Source organism: Xiphophorus couchianus, chromosome 5, assembly GCF_001444195.1.
Source record: "Xiphophorus couchianus chromosome 5, X_couchianus-1.0, whole genome shotgun sequence".
NCBI lineage: Eukaryota > Metazoa > Chordata > Actinopteri > Cyprinodontiformes > Poeciliidae > Xiphophorus > Xiphophorus couchianus.
This window is the reverse complement of record NC_040232.1, coordinates 31894352-31917650: the sequence shown is the minus strand read 5'-3', so window position 1 is coordinate 31917650 and position 23299 is coordinate 31894352. Positions and strand designations below refer to the sequence as shown.

Sequence of the window (23299 nt, the reverse complement as noted above, 5' to 3'; positions counted from 1 at the left end):
GTTTATAAAAGTAATTATTTTGAGCTAATTTAGATTTTTATCATCTTGTCTGCTCTGACAGCAAAAAGGCATTTCATTAACAAAATGGCAAAACGCCCTTTTAATAGAATGCAGTTCTTGCTATCACTTGTGTTTTTTCTACTCAGCAGATATAGACAGATATAGTCAATATTACCATTTTAATTATAGTTAGAGTTAAAGAGGTTGTTTATGCTAACAACATTTTTAGCTGACTACTATCTCTGCCTGAGCATTTTCTTTGTTTACTGTATATTTACTTTTGTTTTTTTTTAGGTTGAAGGTTTCCGTTGTGTAAGTTTTTATATCAGTCAGCCATTCTAAGGAAGCTGACCAAGCAACTGTTGCTGGTTTGTACTTTTACAGAAACTAAAAGAACGGCACAATATGAATCCGACAGACTCCATAAGGACAGAGAATCGGTGGAGGATTCAAAAACGTCAATTTTATGAAACGTAAAAATATCGGTGGAAACGTGCAAAAAAATCTAAACAAAAAACTGGTTACCAATAGAAGGCTGTAATTACTGCGATGATAACAAAGAAATTCTGCTTGAATGTAGAAGAAAGTAATATTCAACATGTCCTTTTTATTCAAATGTAAATATTTTTTTAAATTGACACTTCTTTTATCATAGTTGTATTATAATTTGAGATATGCTGATCTCATTTCAATTTAATTCAAAGACTTTGATAAAAAAAAAAATGTTTATACACTTTTTCATTGAAATCTGCAAAGGGTATGAGTACTTTGGGGCCTAACTCTGGGTCTCACAATTGCAGCATTGCTTACCAAAAGTAGTAGACTATTGTGAAGTCCAGTTGCTAAATCATCTAATATTTAATGTAATTTCTATTAATTAGTATCTAACGCATTCTAAATGTAGTCAACATTTATGAATTAAGACTGTCGTCTTCGGTCATAACTAACTGGTGTTAAGATATCTGCTTCAAATTTACGCTCACAGCAACTTTTTTTTTTTTTTTTGGGCGCGACGACGTGACGTCACACACACACACAACACACCTGTTCCCACGGAAACTGAGAGGTGTTCCGCGCCGACCCCTGCTGTCCCCGCTCAGAGCAAGGCTGAAAACACAGCTTTTAATGGGTTATTAGCAATTCAACCGCCTCTCTGATGAACCGCTGCTGCCATAAACCAGAAAGTATTTCACCAATGTGATAGGGAGGCTTTTAGCTCAGGTCGCCCACAACATTAAACACGAGAGGGGGTGGGGAGATGAACTCAGGCTGATGAATCCCAGGATGTTTCTCGGTTCTCTGTGTTTAGAAGCCGCCGCGTGACGGGCTGTTTGTGGACAAGCACTCGCGTGTCGAGGCGCTGGTTGACGCGCGTGGAGGCGCACACTAAAGCGCAAGGATACAGTGACACCTGCCGTCTCCAACCAGAGCCGCTGAAGTGCGGCAGCACGCTACCCAGCTCAGTTCCGGGGGAAATAAAGAAACGCTACAGGAGAAGGAAGTGAAGGTCGAACAGTTTGTTTTGTTCCCACCCTCTCCCCGCCGTCCCTCTTTATTGATAAGAACAAACGGCCCACGAATCAGAAAACATATTTAAATAATCTCTCTGTCTGGTTTTCTTAAACGAGTTTCAAAAGGGCTTCTTGGTGATTAAAATATCAAATGGACAGGAAACGTGCTGTTATTTATGCCGGAAGAACTGCGCCCTGTCAACCTTCAGAGAAATTTCAATTGGCCAGCAGGGGGCGGTGTTCGCCTGGAAAGTTTCTGATACTCGTCACTGTCGGTAAACATGCAGGTACGCCTCAAATAATGTTAGATATTTTTTTTGTCATTTCAGTCATCGCAAAGATTGAAATATTTCCGATATTTATTTATTGTAATTTTGATCATCATTACAAATAAAGAAAAAGTGAAATTTATAATCTCAGAAAATGACAATATTAAATAACAGATCAACTTCACGTCTATTGCTAATTTCTTGGTATGCTTCGTTGGGGCTCTTTTTTTTTTTTCTTTGCATGAATCGCTGCATTATTACGGCCCGGCATGGCTCTGCTGAGGTGTAATGGAAACCCAGGCTGCTTTAGCCTTCAGGTCATCTGCATTGCTGGGTCCTGTTGACAACACTCCCTCCAGACTCTGGGACCTTGATTTCCAATAGAAACTCAAACTTTACTTCTACCATTAAAAAAAAAAAAAAAAGAAAACCTTGAATCATTGAGCAACAGTCCAGTGCTATTTTCCCCCCTTAGCTCAATGAATTCATTCATGTGTCGGATCGTCAGTGCATGGCGGTTCTTGATGCGCTGACTCCAACCTCAGTGGAATCTTTCGGAGCTTTTTGAATCGATTTTGCTTGACAATCGTGTCAGTGCTGTGGTTCTTCCTACTGCTGGTGTCACTTTTCCCATCACGCTTTAACCTTCCACTCAACTTTCTCCAAATATGTTTGGATACAGCACTTTGAACAACCAGCTTCTTTAGCAAAGCCCTTTTGTGGACATAAGTGACTGTTGTCTGGACATTTGTCCAATCTGCAGTTTTTTTTCCCACTTTCTGAAATAAGTGATAAAAATACTGGATTTTTTTTCACAACATTCAAATTTTTTGAGATGTAATTTTAATCACTGCAACTGTATTGGCTTTGAAGGTAAATTTTAGGGGGGACTTTTATTTTCTCTCTCTGGGAGTTTTAAGTTTTTTGTCATGCCAATAAAAAATACATTTTCAATATTGATTTGGTTTTAAAGTGGTCAGTATGGTGGCATTTTACAATTTGAGTTTGTACTTTTGATTAAAGTTTTATAAACTCTGCTTTAAGTAGATAACAGAGATTGCCATTAAATACATTAGTACTGTGTGCCTTTCACTGACATCATTATATAAACTGTTTGTGGCTGTTTTTCCTGTTTCGTTGTGTTTTGTTCCTGTCTTTCCGCAGGTGTAGACAGATTCCCAAAAAGCATTTATTGTATTCTCTCTCCTTGTTAGCTTTCTATCCCCACGCCTTTCTTTTTTCACACTGAAATACACCTAAAACAAATTGTACAACGGCATGAAGCAAAGCATTATAGTGAAAATATTGCATAAATATAAATAAATATGAATTATTGTAAAAGTAAATCTGCCTTTCGTCCAAAAAATAAATAAAAAAACATATCAATTTGACTATTAAAAGTGCCAGCAGATGTTTTTGAAATGAACGCCCCATAACAAAAACATCTGTTGACAAAAATAGCCTCTCACAAAACAACGATGCAAGTCAGTTTTGGTGGAATTCCCCTTTAATGCCACAGACGCGTGAAACATAAGCTTAATGCACATCCACCTCGGAGCATATTGGCATTATCTTCCAATGCAGTCTTTGTCTTCTTATAAAACTCTTCACATAACAGATTTTGTAATACCGAGTCTACAGATTACTGTACAGAGTAAAAGAAAAACAAAACAAAAAAATAAGACAGAGGAAAACTAGAATCTAATTTACATTGTAACGACCAGTTGCTTGTCATCAAGTACAGTCAGTGGCCATAGACACGAGAATTAGCCAAACACATAAAAAAAGACCATTAAGGCTGCTCGTCAATGCAGATTAAGTAGGAAAAGCATTGGCACACAATGCTTCCAGACCCTTTGCGATATACAAAAAGGGAGCATTTGCAGGCAACACCAAATAGCCACTAAGCAACAAGGCCTGATTGTAACCCGGACAGACGGACGGACCATGTCAGGTGTGTTCCCACATGCTTTGTTGCCTGTACAAAGGAACCAGGCGAGGAATCACGAAGTTGCACGGTGCAGGAACCAGAAGCAAAGCAGAATGAGCAAAATGACTGATTCAGTAGGAAAAGGAAAAACACACTCAACTCATTTTGGACAGACCGGTGAACTACGTTCTACTGTCGGACAAATGACTCGATCAATCCGACTCCTCTCCAGCCGTCCCGGGTCTGCGTGCGCCGGCGTGTTGCGACATGACGCGGAAAAATAACAAAAGAAAGGTGAAAAGATAAAGAGAATGTAAAAACGGGTCGCAGCAGTCACGCTGCACACCTAATGCACATCTCACTGTTGAGTACTTGAAGGCATCTTCCCCTCCCCGCCCCACACACAGCGTAAAGTAAAATACACACAAAGAGAGAAGAAACTCCCAAAGCTTTTATATAAAACCCAGGAATGCAATGCCTCTGGTGTTGTTGAGCGTGAACACAGAAAGCCCTTTTTACAACGGTTCCGTCTTCCCCCCGCCCCCCGGCAGTCTTGTATTAGAACTGCGTTTGAGCTCAAATATGCACCTTTTGTTGTGTTGCTTCATGTCCGAACAATTTGATCTGTGTAACCCACCGAGGCCCGACGTAGAAAAAAAAAAAGAAAAAAGAACAATTCAAAGCGGCCGGTTCCTCGGTATCGGATGTTTTGTCCCGTCTCCTCCGCCGGCCTGATCTGTGTTTGTTTGAGTCAATGAAGAGCAGCAACAGGTTCTGCTGGTAAATTAGAAGCAGCGTCTCATTGTTTTTCCTTTCCACAGATTTGACGCAACCAGTCGAGGAGCTCGAGGAAAGTGGACCCGAACCTCCCAACACGAAAAATCGAATTACGACTCGATGAACCGGGGAGGAAAAACGTATCCAGATAATGACCTTTTGTAGGGACTTTTTTTTTTTAATGTACAGTCACTTGAAAAACGGAAGAAAAAAAAAATTACTAACTTAATATACATTTAATCGTTTAGAAAAGAAAACAATCAAAATTTATTTAAAAATGAACAACGTTCCTTTTAACTTGCAAGAAGCCATTTTTCAAGCAATGACGAAAGCAGAATATGGAAGTTTTTAAAAATACTTTTACAGACCAAGACAAAAGAAAGCTTCTTTAATAAAATCGACAGGGTTAAATTTCACCAAAGTTACTTGTAAATTCTGAGACTGCCAAACTCAACATTTATATTTGATTGATACAAATTTACATGATAAACTGTTTAAAAAAAAGAAAGAAGAGAATGCCCCCAAGGTCAGAGAGAGGGTCTTTTTGTGTGCCCGCTTCAATACAAAGGATGCCAATATCTTAAAAAAACAAAAAAAAGTGCATGAAAGCAGCAGCATTGCTGGGACAGTGTGGCACAAATGATATATCTTTAAATAATCAGAAATGGATACAAGTCAAGGGAGTAGTTTCAGTTGTGTGTTTAAGATCATGACACCCTGTTAAACAAAAAGAAAAAAGTTTCAGAGAGGAAAAAAAAAGAAAAAAAGAAGTGTCACGGAGGAATTACCTGTCAATGTTTTATTATCAAATCGTTGTGAAGCTCCGACACTCGCCAAGTTGCTCCAGAGACTCAGAAAAATTTTTTTTTTTCAATAACGCTTGATATGTTGGTCGGTGATCAACTGGATGACGGCCATTAAGTTCAACACTGGAGATATCAAACAAGTAAACATGAACTAAAAATTTCACCCAAGGCAACAACCAGAAATTGTATAAATGTATAAAACATCTATTATTTATCCCCAACGCCTATTTATATTTCATGAGCCCTCAACCCCTTCCTCCCTCCCAATACCTAGCAGGAGCTGCCTCCGATGCTCCTCATTGGGGTGGGGGGCAACGAAAAGTCCCAAGATGCCCCCCATAGACCCACCCTCGCCTCACCCTCTCTGCAGACATGTAGAATTGGCATTTATCATATGTATACAAAGACTAGCTCAATGCTGAACACCTACTGCTGCTATTTGTTAAAAACGATCTTCATATTTTACAACTGATATCGCTTGCATGACAGAATGATGCAACGGGTACACTTAAAAAAAACAATAACCCATAAACAAAGAAAAAAAAATTACTAAAAACAGTAGTAATAAAAACACTATTGAAATAATTTATGTCTTTGTATGTCATGGAGAATCGTGTTTAGAAATGAGCCACCGGATCACTCTAAACATAGGCACAGTTTTTAAAACAAACAGAAGAAAAAAACATTAGACCTTTGTTCTTTTGGGTCAAGAAACAATTAACATAAGTTATGACCAGGAAAGATTACGTAAAAAAAAAAAAAGCAAAAGTATAAGATGACAGAGTTTAAAATTACAGCAGCAGCAGCAGTAAATGAGAAGTTCCAAAGACTTGCTTTTTGTGTTTTTGCATACAATTGTAACCTTGCTCACATATTAGATGCTGTAATTACTGTAAATATATTGGCAATGGGGATTATGATTTAAAAAGCGGAAGGACTTGCCTCAGAGCTCACAGTCACTCGATATATTAAACTTTATATACCTTCAGTTTTGGCAAAACACGTCGAGGAGAGGGGGAATTTTCTCGTTTCACGATTCGGAATGAAAAGTTGAGTGGGTTTTTGGTGGCTGAGGGGAACAGAGGGCGTCATAAATGACCGGGACCGACTCCGGAGGAACACAAAAGTCTCCAAAGGTTTTGCTTCCATTTCTGCCAGAGGACTGAGAACAAAATGCAACCCTTGAGCGCCTCCCTCCCCCGATGTTAATGTGCGCCTCTCACTCCCCTCCCTCGCCCCCAACACTGATTGTAGCGAGTTTGTTTTTCTTTACAGTGTATGATGCACATAATGGGAGGGCAGGCAGGGGAAGGGGTGCGGAGTAAAGCCGAAGGGTTTTGGAGCTGCTCTTGGCTCAGACCATGGCACGGTATGGTCCCTGCATCTTTAGGAACTGGATGATGAAAGAAGGGCCTCCCGCAACGATCTGGGCCGGCAGGTGGGTGAGGGGACAGTTCTCGATGCTCATGATGGACAGCTTGCTGCAGAGAGCCAGCTCAAACGGGAGGCTGTGCAGGTGGGGGTTGTCGTTGAGGTACAGTTCCTCCAGATTCTCCAGTGTGCCTGGGAGCAAACGAAGGGCAGTGATGGTGGGATTTCTGCAAGTTTCATCAACTCAAATGTCAGACTCTAAGACCACTATGAATAAAATATAAGACCTGTGTCACGACAGAGATGTACCAAAGAAAAATCGCAAATAAGACGCATGGGTTGGCAACTGAAGCGAGCCAATGACGAAGACAACTGGAGACAAATAGATGTAAAGAAAAAAAAAAACACAAAGCTAGCTAGCAAGAGCGTATTAGCAGCTAGTTAGTGGTAGCCACAATTGTCACCTTTAGTGACAGGACGCGCAACTCATACAATATACTCAGATTTCATACAAAATATCAAATAAATAGTCCTGCCACAACAAACTTTACGACTGTGTTACTGTGGTCAACTTATTGTTTTCAATTACTTTAAGGCATTTAAGGCCTTAATTTCATATAAATGAATTTAAGGCTTTTTAAGGATGTGCAGTCACCCTGAATTATTTAGCAATACACAGTTTCTTCAGGTTTCACTAACTCAAATTTAAGACTTTTAAAGACCATTATGAATGATATTTAAGAGTTGTATTCCAACAGAAATGTACTAAAGAAAATCTCTGTTATGTAGTAATGCTAAGCTTGTTTACGCACGTAACTGGTCAGCAACAGAAGTGAGTCAATGGAAAAGACGAACGTCGTCCAGCCAACCTGACATCATTTACATTTACCAATGATTGATGCAAAAAAGCTAGCTAGCTAGCAAAGTCTTATTAGCAGCTAGTTAGTGGTATAATCAACCGCCTCAAGTGGCATTGTAATGAACATGTGTATGTTTGACTGAAACCTTGCTTCACAGAAAACTCCCGCTAGAAAAATAAAAAACATAGAACATACGAGATAAAATAGTCCTGCCGCGACAAAATTTAAGACTTATGATTAACATATTTAAATTAAGACTTTTTAAGGATGCACGGGCTTTCCTGTTTAATAACATATTGGATACTTAACTCTAAAACATTGACCCTGAAAATTCTGGATCACAGTTTGGCCTTATTGACCTAATGTTTGCCGAAAATATCACAAAGCTGAACTTGTGGTGTGTCTTAAGAGGTTGCCTAATTGTTTCACAATGTTTTAAGATTTATAACATGTTCGCAGTAATGTTAGACACTGACCGATTTCCTCAGGAAGGTGTTGCAGCAGGTTCTCTCCCAAACCAAGGTGAGTCAGGTTGGTGAGGTGACCAATGCCTCTTGGTAGCGTAGTCAGCTGATTATTAGTCAACACCAATTTCTGAAAGAAAAAAAAAAAGACATTTAAGCAGCGATGCAATGTCAGCACAAAAAACATATCAATGTGGAAAGATTTACAAATCAATTTTGACCACTGCAGTAAAGCTCGGTACTGATTGAACTATTATTAAGAAACTGTCAACCAGCTGATTTTCAGATGGACATGGTTGGTGATCAGATGGCTGGAAACTCAAAAATCTGTCGTCTTTCTGTTCGTACACACATTATATGTGAGCACTACCAAACTGTGACAACACTCTTCGTTATGGAAATTGTAACAGAGTTAAAGCCATTACCATTATTCCCAGAGGGTTATGGTTTAAACGCCATACCATACCAGCCAGAACCAGTGAGTAACCAGTGTTTTCACACCTGCAGGGTTTGTGCAGGTATCACCAAATCAAATGTAAGTATTTTTAAGACTTGCAACACAACAGAAAAGCGGCGTCGTACAACGTTGCGTCATACAGGTTGGCAACAGAAGTGAGCCATTGGCAAAGACAAACATCTTTCACCCATCTTGACATAATTTACATTTACAAAGACATGCGCAAGCAAGCTAGCTAGCAAGGGTTTATTAGCAACTGGCTAGCGGTAGTCTACGCTCTTGAGTCAGAGAGCGTAATGCAGACAGACTTTTGCCTGACAGAAATGTCCCAAAAGAAAATTAAACTACATTTTACTACTACACAAGAACACTCCGGCCGCAACAAAAGTTCAGACATGTTTATAATGTATTTAAGAACACATAACATATTTTCTAATGAATTTATGGCATTTTAAGGCCTTAATTTTAGATATCTGAATTTCAGACTTTTTAAGGATGTGGACACACGATACAAGCCATTATTTTTCTGAAATAAAACTAATTTCATCAAAGCAATCATACTTTGCAGCTTATTTAGTTTCATGTAACTGTATGAAAAGTTGCATCTCTTACAAACCTTTAATTTAGAAAACTTTCTTCATTAATTCAAATTTGTACCAAAAGGACAGCAAAGCAGAGATACAGATGGCTTCAGCAATCTGTTCCATCCAAACTTCAAAAGCGGTTAACGGTACACAAACTCCAGAGGTTATACTTGATCATGCATCTTTGAACACAAATGCTGCGAAACATTCTAACCATTACCTGTTTATATCCCTTAAAGTGATTTTGATTGATGTGCTTACTCAATACCTTCAGAGTCACCTACAAGCATAAGTATTTACTTGATTTGTCTCTATTGTTAGTTGACCAGATTAATGTATTTGAAACACTACAAAGCACATTGAGAGGCCAGTCTTTAACGTTACAGTCACAAAGAAAATTACAAACTATATACATTAAAACGTGACTTGTGGAAGAGTTTAAACTGGAAATGACTGAAACCAGATAGAAATGCCTTTCCAATGCATCTGCCGTGCAGTGTAGTCCAAACTGCTCCACATTTATTCTGGATCATGGCAACCAGCCTACACATACAGGCAGAGTCATGCCTGTATGTGTATGTGTTTTCTACCTTCCGTGAAAAGCACAAGCAGTGCTGCAGCAGATGGTGCGACCCCCACAGAGCTCTAACCTCAACACACCAGCGCCTTCAAAAACTGTGAGTGTTCTCAAGACACATCAGGTATTGATGGTGTGGAGAATTATTCGTTCTCCATGCTAAGTTCGTGATGTATGAGGTTGAAGAAGAGTCAGTGAGTTGAATTCATGAATTCCATTTATTAATACCAAAATACAGCTGGTCCATAATTCATGCTATCCATAAGGGCTAGCTGAAAATACGGCATCCCACAAGAAGTTTCTCATTCCCTTTGTCTCTCTGAGCTACGCCCCAAAGAGAGCGTTACCTAATGTGTCAATCCCTTAACCCAGAACTCATTTGTATTTCCTTATATGCGATTTCCTTTAAGTTTAGCTTAGCAACTAGCTAAAAGAGATAGAAGGAAAACACTGAATTATTTATTCTCAACAATAGTCAACAATGTGTTGATTTTAATTGCTTTGTATCTAGTAGTGTTTACATAAATAAGCCAAAAACTTACTGCAAAGTAAATGAAACGAGGGTGAAAAAAAGGTAAATCTGAAAAAGTTACCTGTAAATCTTTAAGGTAAGCGATTTCATGTGGTAGACACTCTAGCTTGTTTTCCTCCAAGTCAAGTTCTCGTAACTTTCTCAAACTTCCAATACCGTGCGGTAGCTTCTTCAGAAGATTATTGGAAAGTATTAATACCTACAAGACAAGGAAGGGAATTCAAATGGACAATCGACATTAGGTGACAGTCTGGAACACATTTCTATGGTTATTACAAATTAATCTTAATCAAGAACAAAGTTTTGAGGCCAACTACAAATGCACACCACACATTTTGTTTGTATTTATTCTTCTTTCACATTACTTTCCTGCACCAGTTTGTTAAATCGCATAAAATCCATTGAAATCTGTGGTTGCAACATGAGAAATTAGGAAAATGTTCAAGAGGTGTGAATATCTTTGCCTGAGACTAAGCATACAGTTGGAACCAGATGTTTACATACGTATGTATGACTGATGCACCTGTTTTTTCTCTCAGTCTGAAGATAAATCAGACCAAACACCTCTTGTTTTAGACAAGAGTTTGACACCCCTGTTATTACTGAATTTTAATCGAGATTCATACACAGATTTATGACATTTTTTTGTCTTTTTATTCAGTGCATGCAAGCTTCTGGTTTTAACTGTATATTCAAAAATTGTTTCAAGTTTGAACAATGAAAACTTTAACTTGACTCCTGGAGGTGAAAAACTGAGGACAAATGTCACAGTTGTTGAAATACATCATTAGCAAAATACTGTAAAATTCCACTTGATTATAGGGTGCATAATTTATAGCTTACAGGACAAGTTCAAGTTTCAGACGCACCTCTAGAGACATAAGCCCACAGATGTCTTCTGGGATTTTATTTAGCTGATTAGTGGCCAGGTTAAGTTCAACCATGCTAGTCCATGTACCGAAATCCAACGGCAGCGCCGTTAGCTGGTTGTCCTGTGGGAGGAAAGGATATTTTGTTTAATACCCATACAAAATGCAAAAGAACAGCAGGGAAGAAGATGTGCAGACTCAAATATTTTAGCATATATGCTACCTGCAGCTAAAAGGAAATGCTTTCAAGTGAAATATTTTTTACAAAATAAAACCACGCGCAAAACATGTTAGAGTAATTTTCATACAATCTTCATTTTCATAGGTTAAAAGAAAGTTTTTCTTCATATAACAATCAAACTGTTAAATACGTGTTTTTTCCCAAAATGCAAAATCTAATCAACCTTGAATTTTATCCCAAGGTTTTGAAGAATTATCTTAGAGCAGGGGTGGGCAACTCCAGGCCTCGAGGGCCGGTCTCCTGCAACTTTTAGATGCATCTCTACTTCAGCACACCTGAGTCAAATAATGAGGTCATTAGCAGGACTCTGGAGAACCTGACTGCACTTAGGAGGTGATTCAGTTATTGGATTCAAGTGTGTTGGACCAGGGAGACATCTAAGATTTGCAGGACACCGGCCCTCGAGGACCAGGATTGCCCACCCCTGTCTTAGAGGCTAATATAATTTACTTTGTTTAAAAGAAAAAAAAAGTTGAACATGTCAAGAACATTTATTATTTTATCAATTTTGAGGGAACAATATATAATGCCAGGGCACAATATTGCAGATCTTTCCTATCTCTGCGTATGTAGTCAATCTAAAAGGCTTCATTTAGAGCTATATGATGGATGTGGAAGCTCAATACTGCTGCTCTGAATTGAGCATTTAGCAATCAGTAAATCACTGTACTCTATTACACACTATTATTAGGGTGCACACTGCCCCCTAGTGTTTTGGAAAATGAAAAGAGAAGCTACAATTACTGGATAAAGATGCAATAATATTCTCTATCAAAAAACTACATCAAAGTCTACTGTTATTTATTTATTGTATTAGTTTTTAGGCAATACTGGTAAATTAAAAGACAATATAAGTAGTCCAGTTATAAAAATGTAAATTTGAAATGAACAAATTGTAAACTGCTTAATGTCAAAACAAGAAATATTGATCCAATTTCTATGAAATGCTTCAGGTTTAGTCTCCTGTTGCAGCTAAAGGCTCTGAATCATGGAGACGTTTTTAATCAGATAAGAGGAAATTAACATACACATTCAATTCTACGATTTTTACAAACTTCAATGTTGAAAAGCAAGAAATTTCTCAAATAAAATCAAAGCTTAAAAAAAACACAGTTAATATAATTTAGGAGACAAATTAGCAGGCAGGTGCTGCTAACAGAATACACTAATAAATGTGATAAAGTATAAAATCAGGAGTTTTAGAAGTCATTTTTACTAAGTTCTATTGTGTGGAACCACAGAATTGTTGTGTCTTTTTCTTCTAATGACTATAAGTAATAATGATCATTCCCATTATCTAGTATGAAATATAAATATCAGAAAAAGTCTGTTACAAACTAACACTGCAACATTATTGACATTGTGTTTTTTCTTTAAATAAATCTCACAACTAAAGTTGAGCGGAAAGACCAAGATACCTTCATGTTAAGCTTGCTCAACACTTTGGCCCTGGAGAAGATACCGAATGGGATCTTGTTGATACGGTTGTGCTCCATGTTGAGGGTGTAAATGGTGGAGAACTGGGAGGGTCCGCCCACAGGGTACGACTGGAAGCAGTTCCTCGCCAGTGTGAGACTCGTCAAATTTAGCAAACTCGACAGCAGGCCCTGCCATACAAGAACACAGAAAAATTAGATGACGCAGCAGTAAAACGCAAAGAAACTGATGAAGACATGTAGCAGCAGAGTAGCTAAGGCTTTAATATATATCCATACGTAGACATCCTCTCAACACGGTTGGAGCAACACTTTCATATTCATTTTAGGGGTAAAAACCTCTACCTGTCTTACCTCTGGCAATACTGAAATGTTGTTGTTTTCGAGGTTAAGCTCCTCCAGCTCTCGACATTTGGCTAATGACTTGGGGATGGCTGACAATCGGTTATATCGCAGTCCTAAACGATTTATGCTTGCCAAATTGCCTGAAAAAGCCAACAAACGCTTTATTAAGACTTGTATTTGTAAAAATAATAATAATAAATAAAAAAACATACACAGAATAAATTATATCTTGCATTAAATAAAAGTCTAAAATGTACCCAAGTGCCACACTTACTTACCTATAGTCTCTGGGAGGTCCAAGAGCTCGTTGTGCTGCAGGTCAAGGTTGGTTATTTGTGTGCAATTTCCAATCTCCTTTGGTAGATGTTCCAACTGATTATGGGCAACATCCAGAGTAATGAGGTTGCAGAGCTCCCCTGCAGAAAAATCCACAAACATGGGAGGTCGAATCAGACACTGCCAACAATACAACGGCAAAAATCGCAATCACACGACAGAGTGTTAGGGAAGGGCTAAGAAAAAAAAAAGTTAATAACGAGAAGACATAATGTTACGATAATAAATTTGTACAACAGTAAGTCTAAATGCTATGACAATATAGTCGTAATCATACAAGAATAAGCTCATAATATGACAATAAGTCGTACAACAAAAAGTCAATGTTATGACAATAAAGTCGCAATAATTCCAGAAGAATAGAGTCATGTGACAATAAGGTTGAAAAAGTTGTAATATTAGTAGAAGGAAGTAGTCATTTCATAACTCCTACAGGAAAAATAATTTTTTTAAATTTAAAAAGAGTAATGTCACATCAGCAGCAAATGACAATCAGTAGCAGGACTTTGAAACGATTGTGCAAACTACTGTGTCTATTTGGAAGAAAGAATCATAGAATAGATGACTGTCATGTCAGATGTTGAAAATTCTACTGAAGCTTTTCTCCCTTTAAGAACCTCTTTCTTGTAATTGTATGACTTTCTTCTGGTAATATTATGTCTTTGTTGCTAATATAATGACTACTTGTCGTAAAATTCTGAGTTTATTCTTATGACTTAGACTGGCCCTAATGCACCGTCATACAATTATGTTATCCAGATTCACAGGATAAAAAGAACAACAAAAAACACTGCTGAATAATATAGCCAGAAAGATTTAGGTAAAATTCATGATAAAAACATTTTTATTTCATAATTCAACACTTTACGTCACTCAAATTGACAGATTGTTGTTCCTTTAAAAGAAATGAAGTCAAAATTTATGGCACACATGTCTACATATGTTAAAGAGTCTGAAATCCAGAGTTGTTTTTTTCCCCCCGTCCTTTCCCATCGGTCACACCTACCTATTTCTGCTGGTAGCTGTTTAATCTTGTTCTCCCGGATGCTCAGCATGGTGAGCTTGGACAGGTTGCGGATGTCCTTCTCCACCGTGGTGATGCGGTTGAAGCGCAGGTACAGCGTGGTCAAAGACGTCAGCCGGTAGACGACGGGCGGTATCTCTCGGAGCTTGTTGTGCCGGAGGTCGAGCATCCGGAGCATCTTCAGTGAGTCCAGGGAGTCGGGCAGACTGGTAAGGGAGTTCTCGCTGAGGGCTAAAGTGACCAGCTCCGACAGACAGCCCAGCTCCGCCGGTAGGCTCTGCAGCTTGTTGCTGTATAAATAGAGTTCTGTCAACTGAGTCAACTCCTTAATAGCAGTGGGCAGCATGTGAATGGACCGCTTGGACAGATCCAGTCTCGTAGAGTTCTCCTCCCGACATTTATTGAGCTCCTTGATGACCTCCGCGTTGCTGGATTTCTTGCGTGTACCTTGTGCTGGGTTTGGCCGCTTTATCGTGTTGTCAACAGAGAAGGCAACACCCGGCGTCGAGCTGCTCGTGTCCTTCTTTCCTTCTTTGGCGTCTTTCCCTTTGGTCTTTGTTTCTTTACCACCATCTTTGACTAAGCTGGATAAAGTCTTGGCCTCTTTTTCCCTTTCTTTTCCAGCCGGACCGCCTTTGGGGTCCTTTTCTTTTGAATCTTTGTCTTTGCCTAAAGTACTACTCATGTTGACACTATCAGCAACCCAGCAGAGATGTGCATGGGACTCGCTCTCTTGCTAGGTTACTTATTAAGAAACAAAGGGACGCACACAGTCAAGGTAGCTTTCGAAATAAACATCCCCATGTAGGCCGACACATTTACAATTACCCTCGGAATAACGGCCTCCAGACCCAAAGTTTTATTTTCTGCCTTTTAGATGCTCCTTTGCTAAAGTGGAATGGGAGAAATTAGCCTGTGAAGCAAGTGACCTGTGGCATCCACGGGACACATGCTTGAGTCTTTAAACTGCACACAATCCCAGGTTCCTTAGTTTGAAGTTGCTTCAGGTTGCAGGACGCACCGACGATTCTTTAATCCCTCCGAAAAACACTGTTGGAGAAAAACATATACTATGTTAATGCAATGCTGTTTTATAAACATCCCTAACATATCAGATTCAGTACAAATGCATCTGTGCCTGATTGATGATCTCTAACCTTTCTGGTAGATTTTACAGAAGCAAACCACTGCCTAAAATATGACCAGCTTCAACTGAACTGCCAGCTGATATTAGTTATTCATTAAAAGATCTGCCCTACTTTGGGTTGTCTTAAAAAAAAAAAAAGCCAATATTTTTTTCGCGTTCAGGTCGAGCGAATGCACTCACTAACAACACCCTTCAGTATGGCCGCCGTTACTGAGTGAAGTAAAAAATTAAATACAATTACAAAAGTAAAGTGAAAATATTACAAGAACAATGTCATAATATTGCAAGAAAAAACTTTTTATGAGAATAAAGCCATATGGCAATACGTTAAAATAATACGAGTCATCATAAAATGAAAATAAACTCTGAAAATTATGAGAATAAAGTTGTAATAGTATGTGAAAAAGTCGGAATGTTAACAAAATAAAGTCATACGACAGGAAGTCAAAATAATGCAATAATAATAATAATAATATGACAATAAATTCATATCATGAGAATTAAGTCATAATGCGAGAAAAAAACCCAACATATTATTCTAAGGCCATAACAACATCAGAAGTTGTACATCAGAATGTCATAATATTACCAGAACAATAAAGAAATTTTATGACAACTCTTATATAAAAAAATATTTAAAACAGTCATATAACCAATATTGAGCATCTTGTGAAGTTATACTTTGGTATTGGTTTTAAATAAAGCAAACTTAATATTTTAACACATCAGTATCAAATCATTATCAGTAGCAGGACTTTGAAACAATTGTGGAAACCACTGTGTCTATTTGGAAGAAAGAATGGCAAACTAGATGGCTCAGTCATTAAAAATACCTTATTCTAGTACAACTTTCAATATTACATCTCGTTTAAATGTGGAACTTTTCTACAATCAACATCCAAAAATGCCAGCAGTTTCCAGCAGTCTCGTGTAAACGTATCCTGAAACTGCCCAACACATTTGGTAAACCTTTTGAAATGTAAACGGTGACGGTTGGTCAGAGAGATTCCAGCTCCCGTAGAAAATTAGACGGGTGGAAAATGTCAGAAAATAAACTGTTGTAGTATGGGGCGCAAAATGATGTCACAAAGCGGAAAGCAACAACTCAATCAGCTAAAACGGAAGTTGATCACCAAACAGAAACAATCTCTTCAATTTTGTAGCTAGCAGGATTTTTGTCTGTTTTATCTGCTGTTAGTAGCAAGGGTTTCCATGTGAGGAAGTCATTACACTTTACTCCCTTTTAAATCCACAATACAATTAATTTTGTCATATACTCAACTAAATCCTGATAATACATCACCCACAATATAAAACTGCACTGAAAGTGAATCTCCAGATGGTTGAATACACCACTTAAGTTACATTAAATAGAACAAATAGTATCAATTTTTGGTTTTGTTTTAAATATGCAGATAAATGACAAATTAAGACCTCTTTGGATCTGACCAAGAAAAAACAGCTTAATTCCAATCAACAAAACAATTTCACCAAGATTCTCTCCAAAGTGAGACGGAACACATCCTTATGGACATCTACTTTACAAAAAAACGGTTTCTCTCTTCTGCTCTGTCTCCGTTTAGTCTCTCCTTTAGTCTGCTGCGCCTTGATGGCTGAGTTAAGGTCTCCAGCACCATAACCACCTAAACTGTTGCAACCCCCCCGCCCAAAAAAACAAGAGAGAGAAACAGGTTTGGCCTGTGATCTATCTGAGCTAAGAGAAAAGGTTGAGACTGCTGAGAGTAATCTTTAAAAGAGGCCTTCAAAGCACAAAGTCCACACCACACTAGGTCATATGACCTTTTGGGTGAAAGAAACGTTCAGTCGATAGATGTACCCCTTACATGGCAATACACAACACAGTGTATCCTGCAAAAACAATAATTAGAAAAACGGTCCATTGCTTTTGTTTTTTCTTGCCATAAATAAACTCAGTGAAATCGAGAGTTGGCTGTTGGAAACATACCTGCATGCGAAGTTGTCAGTAACTTTTAGTGAGAATAACCAGGCCAGACCAAACGCTGCAACCATGTAAACGTAGCTGTGCAAGCCACTTCCTTTTATGGTTGCAGACTTGGTCTGTCTGTCCTTTATCTTTAGACTTGTGCACTAATGTTTTGTCCAAGTAGCTAATAAATGCCCTAAAAAGATGGTGCGTTAAAGCCAAAGGGCACTCCAGGAACGTCTCAATAATGTCTGGTACAGATATATATTCAGTGGGGTTCTGTTAAAAGGTTATAATTTTCTATTAATTTAAATTCATTTGACCTGAAACCAAATCAGAGGTCGCGCTAGACTTTTTTGTTCTCCCTCATTTAAAAAAAATCGGTCATGTACTATTTTTACCCGTCAATTTTACCCGGCTATTTAGCCGCATTTTTATGTGGTTCAGTTAATATTCACATAGCTGAACCGTGAATCCAGATCCCATCACACATAAAGCACTTTTTCTAAATTTTTCTCCATGGTGACACAAACCATTGACTGTGGTGCCAATAACTTATAATAAATTAAATGAAACGACTCCACTTAAATTACAAGCACTTCCCCTGCTGCGGTCTGAACGTACAGTGCCTCACAAATTCCTCCTGGTTGCATCTATAGAGAAATCTGCGCCGGTTCATCAGTCAGTTGGATCTGTCGGATCCAAACCGATCAATTGAACTCTGCAAGCTTTTTACCCTGTGCTGTCCGGGCCTGCGCTTTTACAAGGATTTTATTTTATTTTATTTTTTTTGTGTGTGGTTTTGTTTCCCGAAACGGACAGATGTTACGTCTGCTGCTCTCCTTCAGAGCGCTGCTGAGGAGGGTCACATCTTCCAGCTCCATTTGTTAAAACTGCAGAGTGAGTTAAGTTTAATTCTTCGCAGCGGCAGACCCGTGTCCGCATTGGTTGTGCATTTTCATCTTTAGCTGTATTTCTACATCAAAGATTGAGATTAAATGAAAAATTTGCAGAAGGTGCCAATTTTTGTATCTGATTAATCAATTAATCGTCAAAGTAAATGATAAAATATTTTTGTAAAAATAATCATTAGTTAAGGCCCCAGTTTCATATAGAAAGATTACCTCCACTTCCTCTGTATATAAATAGTCTGTTTTCTGTGTTATCCAAAACAATCACAACATTTTAAAGGTTCATTAAAAGAAGCATTTTGGAAATAATGCCATCTAGAGCAGTGGTTCTCAAATGGGGGTACGCGTACCCCTGGGGGTACGTGGAGGTACTACAGGAGGTACGTGAAGCTTTTCAAAATATCTTTAAAAAATCAGTAGGTTCCTCATAATAAGTCTTGGGAAAAATTATTTTGTAAAAAGTTCGATAAAATATAAATGTGTGTTCATGCACTGAATTTTATATTCAGTATTTAGTTTCAATATCCTTTAAAATAAAACGGTTTGACTGGTTTTATACCTTCCTGGTGGTCACCGTCTTCTGTTTTTCTTTTTTGTTTAACCATGCAATGTTTGCAATATGGATGTATTTGTCAGGTTCACTGATATAAGTTGTTTGGCTTTAATAAATCAGACAGTGATTTTACAGCACTGTACTCCTTTTTAATTCCAAAAATGTTTTGCCTATGTCAGGGGGTACTTGACTAAAAATATATTCTTAAGGGGGTACATCACTGAAAAAAGTTTGAGAACCACTGATCTAGAGAACTACAAAAAAATTTTAAGATGGCTAAAGTCAATGTTGGGATGGCAACTCTCAAACTTGCCATAAGTTCCAACATCTATCATCTTACGTTGGACCTTTAATAACAGATTTTGGACGTTTGAAAAGCTACCAAACCTGTTCAAGGGAGTACTTTTCCACAACAGGTCAAGAAAATCTTTTAATTTAAGTGTACTTAGGATAACCTCAGCTTACTGCTGCTAAGCAAACATGGCCCAAATAGTGTTGACATTGCTTCAGCGCCACCTCCGAGAATGAGTTTAGAGATTTAGCCATCAAATCTGAACAACAACATGATCTATGAAGAGGGCAAGGGATAGTAACAGCAGAAAAAAAATTAATCTACAACTTTGCTATGCTGAGTAGAAATAAGTTGCACAAACAACTACAGAGATGTACCGGTCAGACTTCTGCCTGACCAATACCAATTTCTGATTTCCTTTGAGAATGTTCAGCAAATTCTTTGACAACGGTAGATTTGAATTACGTAAAAAATGAAGAAATTACAGGATTCTACCAAGATACGCTTCAAAGCAAATGTCCTTAAATATGTTTCATTAAACTTGCTGGTTGACAGGAGGATGGTGAAATCCCCTAGTTTATACCAAGTAGGATAATAGACAAATAATTATTTGTTAGCATATGGCGCTCCGTTAACCAATCATAACTGATCTGTAGCTAATTGATTGATCAATTATGTTCCCTTTAATCAAAGGGCAAAAACAGAATAGTATGGGCGGATCAGTAGGTGTGTAAGGATACAATGTTTTGTTTTTTTTTTGGCCAAAGATATTGAACGACGCCTTATGAAGATTTAAATAATCCAGCAGTAACAAGATTTGCAGGCACTTGTATCTCATAATATGTAGGAAAAGCCACTTAGTCGATGTAGATATCAGGCTTGAAGTCAAATACAGCTTTTCAAAGAAAAAAAGCTAATGTGTGTCCATCAACACTACCGCAGAACCACCATAAAGGGCCACTTTGACTTCCCCACACACACTAATGAAGTTTCCATTAAGGATATCTTGGGCCCATCAGCTAATGTCAGTGCATTTAGAGACAACTCCAACTCTGCTGGTATCCGTTTTACTGTCTTTGTGATCAGACGAGACGCGCACCAAAACAACACAAAAATGAAACAACGTAAATCTGGATTTACATTAAACATGCCAGGCAGACAATCTTGAGTGCGGCTATGTGTTACTGGATCTGGAGGTATGAAACCCCGAAACCCAACAGCACCCGCTGTCCATGAGTGTCACAATGATACCAGAAATAATCAGGCCCCCGGGAGAAAAGGAGGAAAACAGAGGTGATGTGGCAGCTGTTTCTATGAGCAATTCTTGGAAAAAGATTACCGACAAATCGGTAGCTACCAGGTCGAGAAGTCAAGTCGCCTTTAGAGATTAAATCATTTACCCAACAGGACAGCGAGGTAAAGACACTAGAGTTGGCTGTAGTCTCACGGAAACAAGAGTAATAATTCGCTAAGAGCTATAATAATGCTACACGTTACGTTGCAATTCACCACACTCATTTAGCTGTGTTGTTAAACATACCATCTCACCAACCAGACACGGGGAATAAACCATAATGCATAGAAAACGACGAAAAAGAAAATGAATACGTGAGAAAATCTGCTATTACCAAAACCACTGGCAACACGGCAGGAAATAACCACAACGAAGCTAAACGTCAACAGCAAAGCAAACGTCAGTTGTGCCAGACCGCTAACCGTTAGCTGGCGTTAGCTAGCGAGCAATGTAGCCCAACCCGCCAGCTGGACTTCAACGACAACCTTCCTACACAGACGAACAGTACAATCACACCCGGTGACAATATGACCCCAAAAACACACGTATGTTCAAGTTACAACGAGTCTGAAACGTTAGCCCTGCACACTAAGCGGTTAGCCTGCTCTCGAGCTAAGTGGTTCTTTAGCGTAGGCCCGAGCGGAGCGGCTGTCGGGCGCAGAGCGAGTTCGCCCGAGAGGGGAAATCTCTGCTACCGCCAGCTGTGAGCGCAGACAGCGGACACCCAAGTCGTAGAGCATCCGGTGGTGGTAGCAGAGACACCGAATCCTAGCCCTCACCTAAATGGCTATATGCGAACTAGCATCAACACCGTATCCGAGCACCGATTCCTTAAAGAAAATAAGTAGGAAGAAAAGAGGGGGGAAAAAAGAAAACACTCTGAAAAAACAGCGGCCATTCCGAAGCTGAACAAAAGAGTGCGCTCGTATTCGCCACCCAAAAAAAAAATGACACATTAGCGCTAAACAGAGGTTCGTAAAAGGAGGGCGAGATTAGCACCTAACGAGTGCGGCCAAGCTGAGCTGGAAGGATGGAAACGTTTATTGTTATTGTGGTAAAATAAGTGGTTTACCTTCAGAGGTGTGACTCCGCCATCCTAGCTGCTTCCTCCTCTTTTCCTACACTGCTGCTCCGCTCCCCTCCCTCCTCGGCCGATCACAGAACTGCGTCATCCTTACGCCGAACCAATGTTATCACGAGACCTTCAAATGCACCCAAATATTCAGCTTTTTAAAATAAGATAATAAAATTGGTATAACATTTATCAACACGGTTGATGAGAATAAAAAGACTTGTGAAAAATCATATATTACTGAACACAATGTTTACTTAATGCATATTGTACCAATAAGGAAATGTTGCATTTTCTGTTTGTAGCAACTAAAATACTTACCACGCACAGGGTTTCCCCCAGAAAACTTGCTAAGCCCGGTGCTCGGGGTGCTAGGACTGTCATCCAGCCGCCAGTCACAAAATGCTTAAACTTGACAGGAAATTTTAAAATGTAGTTATGCATTATTGGAAGACTGGAAGATTAATGCCTAAACACCAACTATAAAGTGTTTTAAAAAAAGGCAACAATTAAAAAAAAAAACTAAGATAAATTAACAATACCAAGCCTGGTGGCCCGCCAGGCTTATAATACACTGAAGGAAACCCTGATCCAATATCTAAGAAATCCAAATCACTGTATTAAAATGAACATGTTTTCAAGATCATGAGCGAAGTTGTATTTTATAAGATTTAATTTATTATTGAAAAGCCCAGTGCTCTTGGTGAAATTAAAATATTGCTGAATATTTAAGAAACAAAAGTGAGGGGTTTTTTTTCTCCAGGAAAATAAATTTATGCGCATAATTTGTAGTGAACTATGAGTGTGCGGAATTATTGCACACCTAAATTGGACCATCTCACGTGTTTGTTGTGAACTCTCAAAGTGAGAATAACAAATAAACACCATAAAATTGGTGCATAAACATTTCTGACAAAGAAAGTGACATATATACGCACCCTTTTTTTTCAATAAGCACCCTTAAGCCTCCCAGACTGTGTCTAAGGAGATTTCTTTCTTAAATCTGTTTAAGAAGAAACCAAAAGTCCTTATAGGGGATAGGCCATTGTTTCATCTTCCACACCACTAGTTAGCCATGCATTGTAATACTTCATTTATGCAGTGGAGCGTTGCCTTGTATATTAAAAGATACAGACATCATATTTTCGTCAACAAACATGTCTGCTCCACAGGACAATTGTTTCCTGGTAGCCTTATGTTTGACTTCTCCAAGTTAATTTGCATCTCTCAACACATTTCCTGCAATTCTGTTGACTTTTTTTTTTTTTTTTTTTGCAGCAAAGCATTTGCTGCTTCTGAGATTTGCCATCCCTCTTAAAGACTTTTTTTTTTTTTTACAACTTTTTACTTTTCAGACATTCAAATGTATTTACTTTTGCTATTAAACTTCATAAGCTAACCAGTCAAAAAATAATAATAATAAAATTAAAAACAACAACAACAACAACAAAACAAACAACAACAAAAAACTGAGACCAAAGTCTCTTTTACAAGGATGGAAATAGAGTAGCTGCTCCTACATATTGAAAAAAAATTAAATTGAAGTGGATCCAAGATCAAGCAAGATCCCTCCTGGATGCTTCCCTATGGTGATTTCTCTAGGTGTCTTCCATTGGGAGCAGATCCAGGAACAAACCCAAAACCCATCTGGCGGACCAAGTTACTCCTTCTGACCCTGAAACAGTTCAGAGCCCCT

General features: G+C 38.5%; 1 protein-coding gene across 1 annotated transcript; it reads right to left on the bottom strand.

The window, feature by feature from the left end:
- Window positions 1-3265: 3265 nt before the first annotated feature.
- Window positions 3266-21738, bottom strand: shoc2 (SHOC2 leucine rich repeat scaffold protein). The gene is made up of 9 exons (XM_028018075.1): window positions 21604-21738; window positions 14372-15439; window positions 13308-13445; window positions 13039-13169; window positions 12667-12855; window positions 11008-11130; window positions 10200-10337; window positions 8001-8118; window positions 3266-6856 (listed from the first exon to the last, which is right to left on the bottom strand). The coding sequence occupies exons 2-9, from the start codon at window positions 15072-15074 to the stop codon at window positions 6648-6650; spliced, it is 1749 nt and encodes a 582-aa protein (XP_027873876.1). The 5' UTR covers window positions 15075-15439; window positions 21604-21738; the 3' UTR covers window positions 3266-6647.
- Window positions 21739-23299: the final 1561 nt, after the last annotated feature.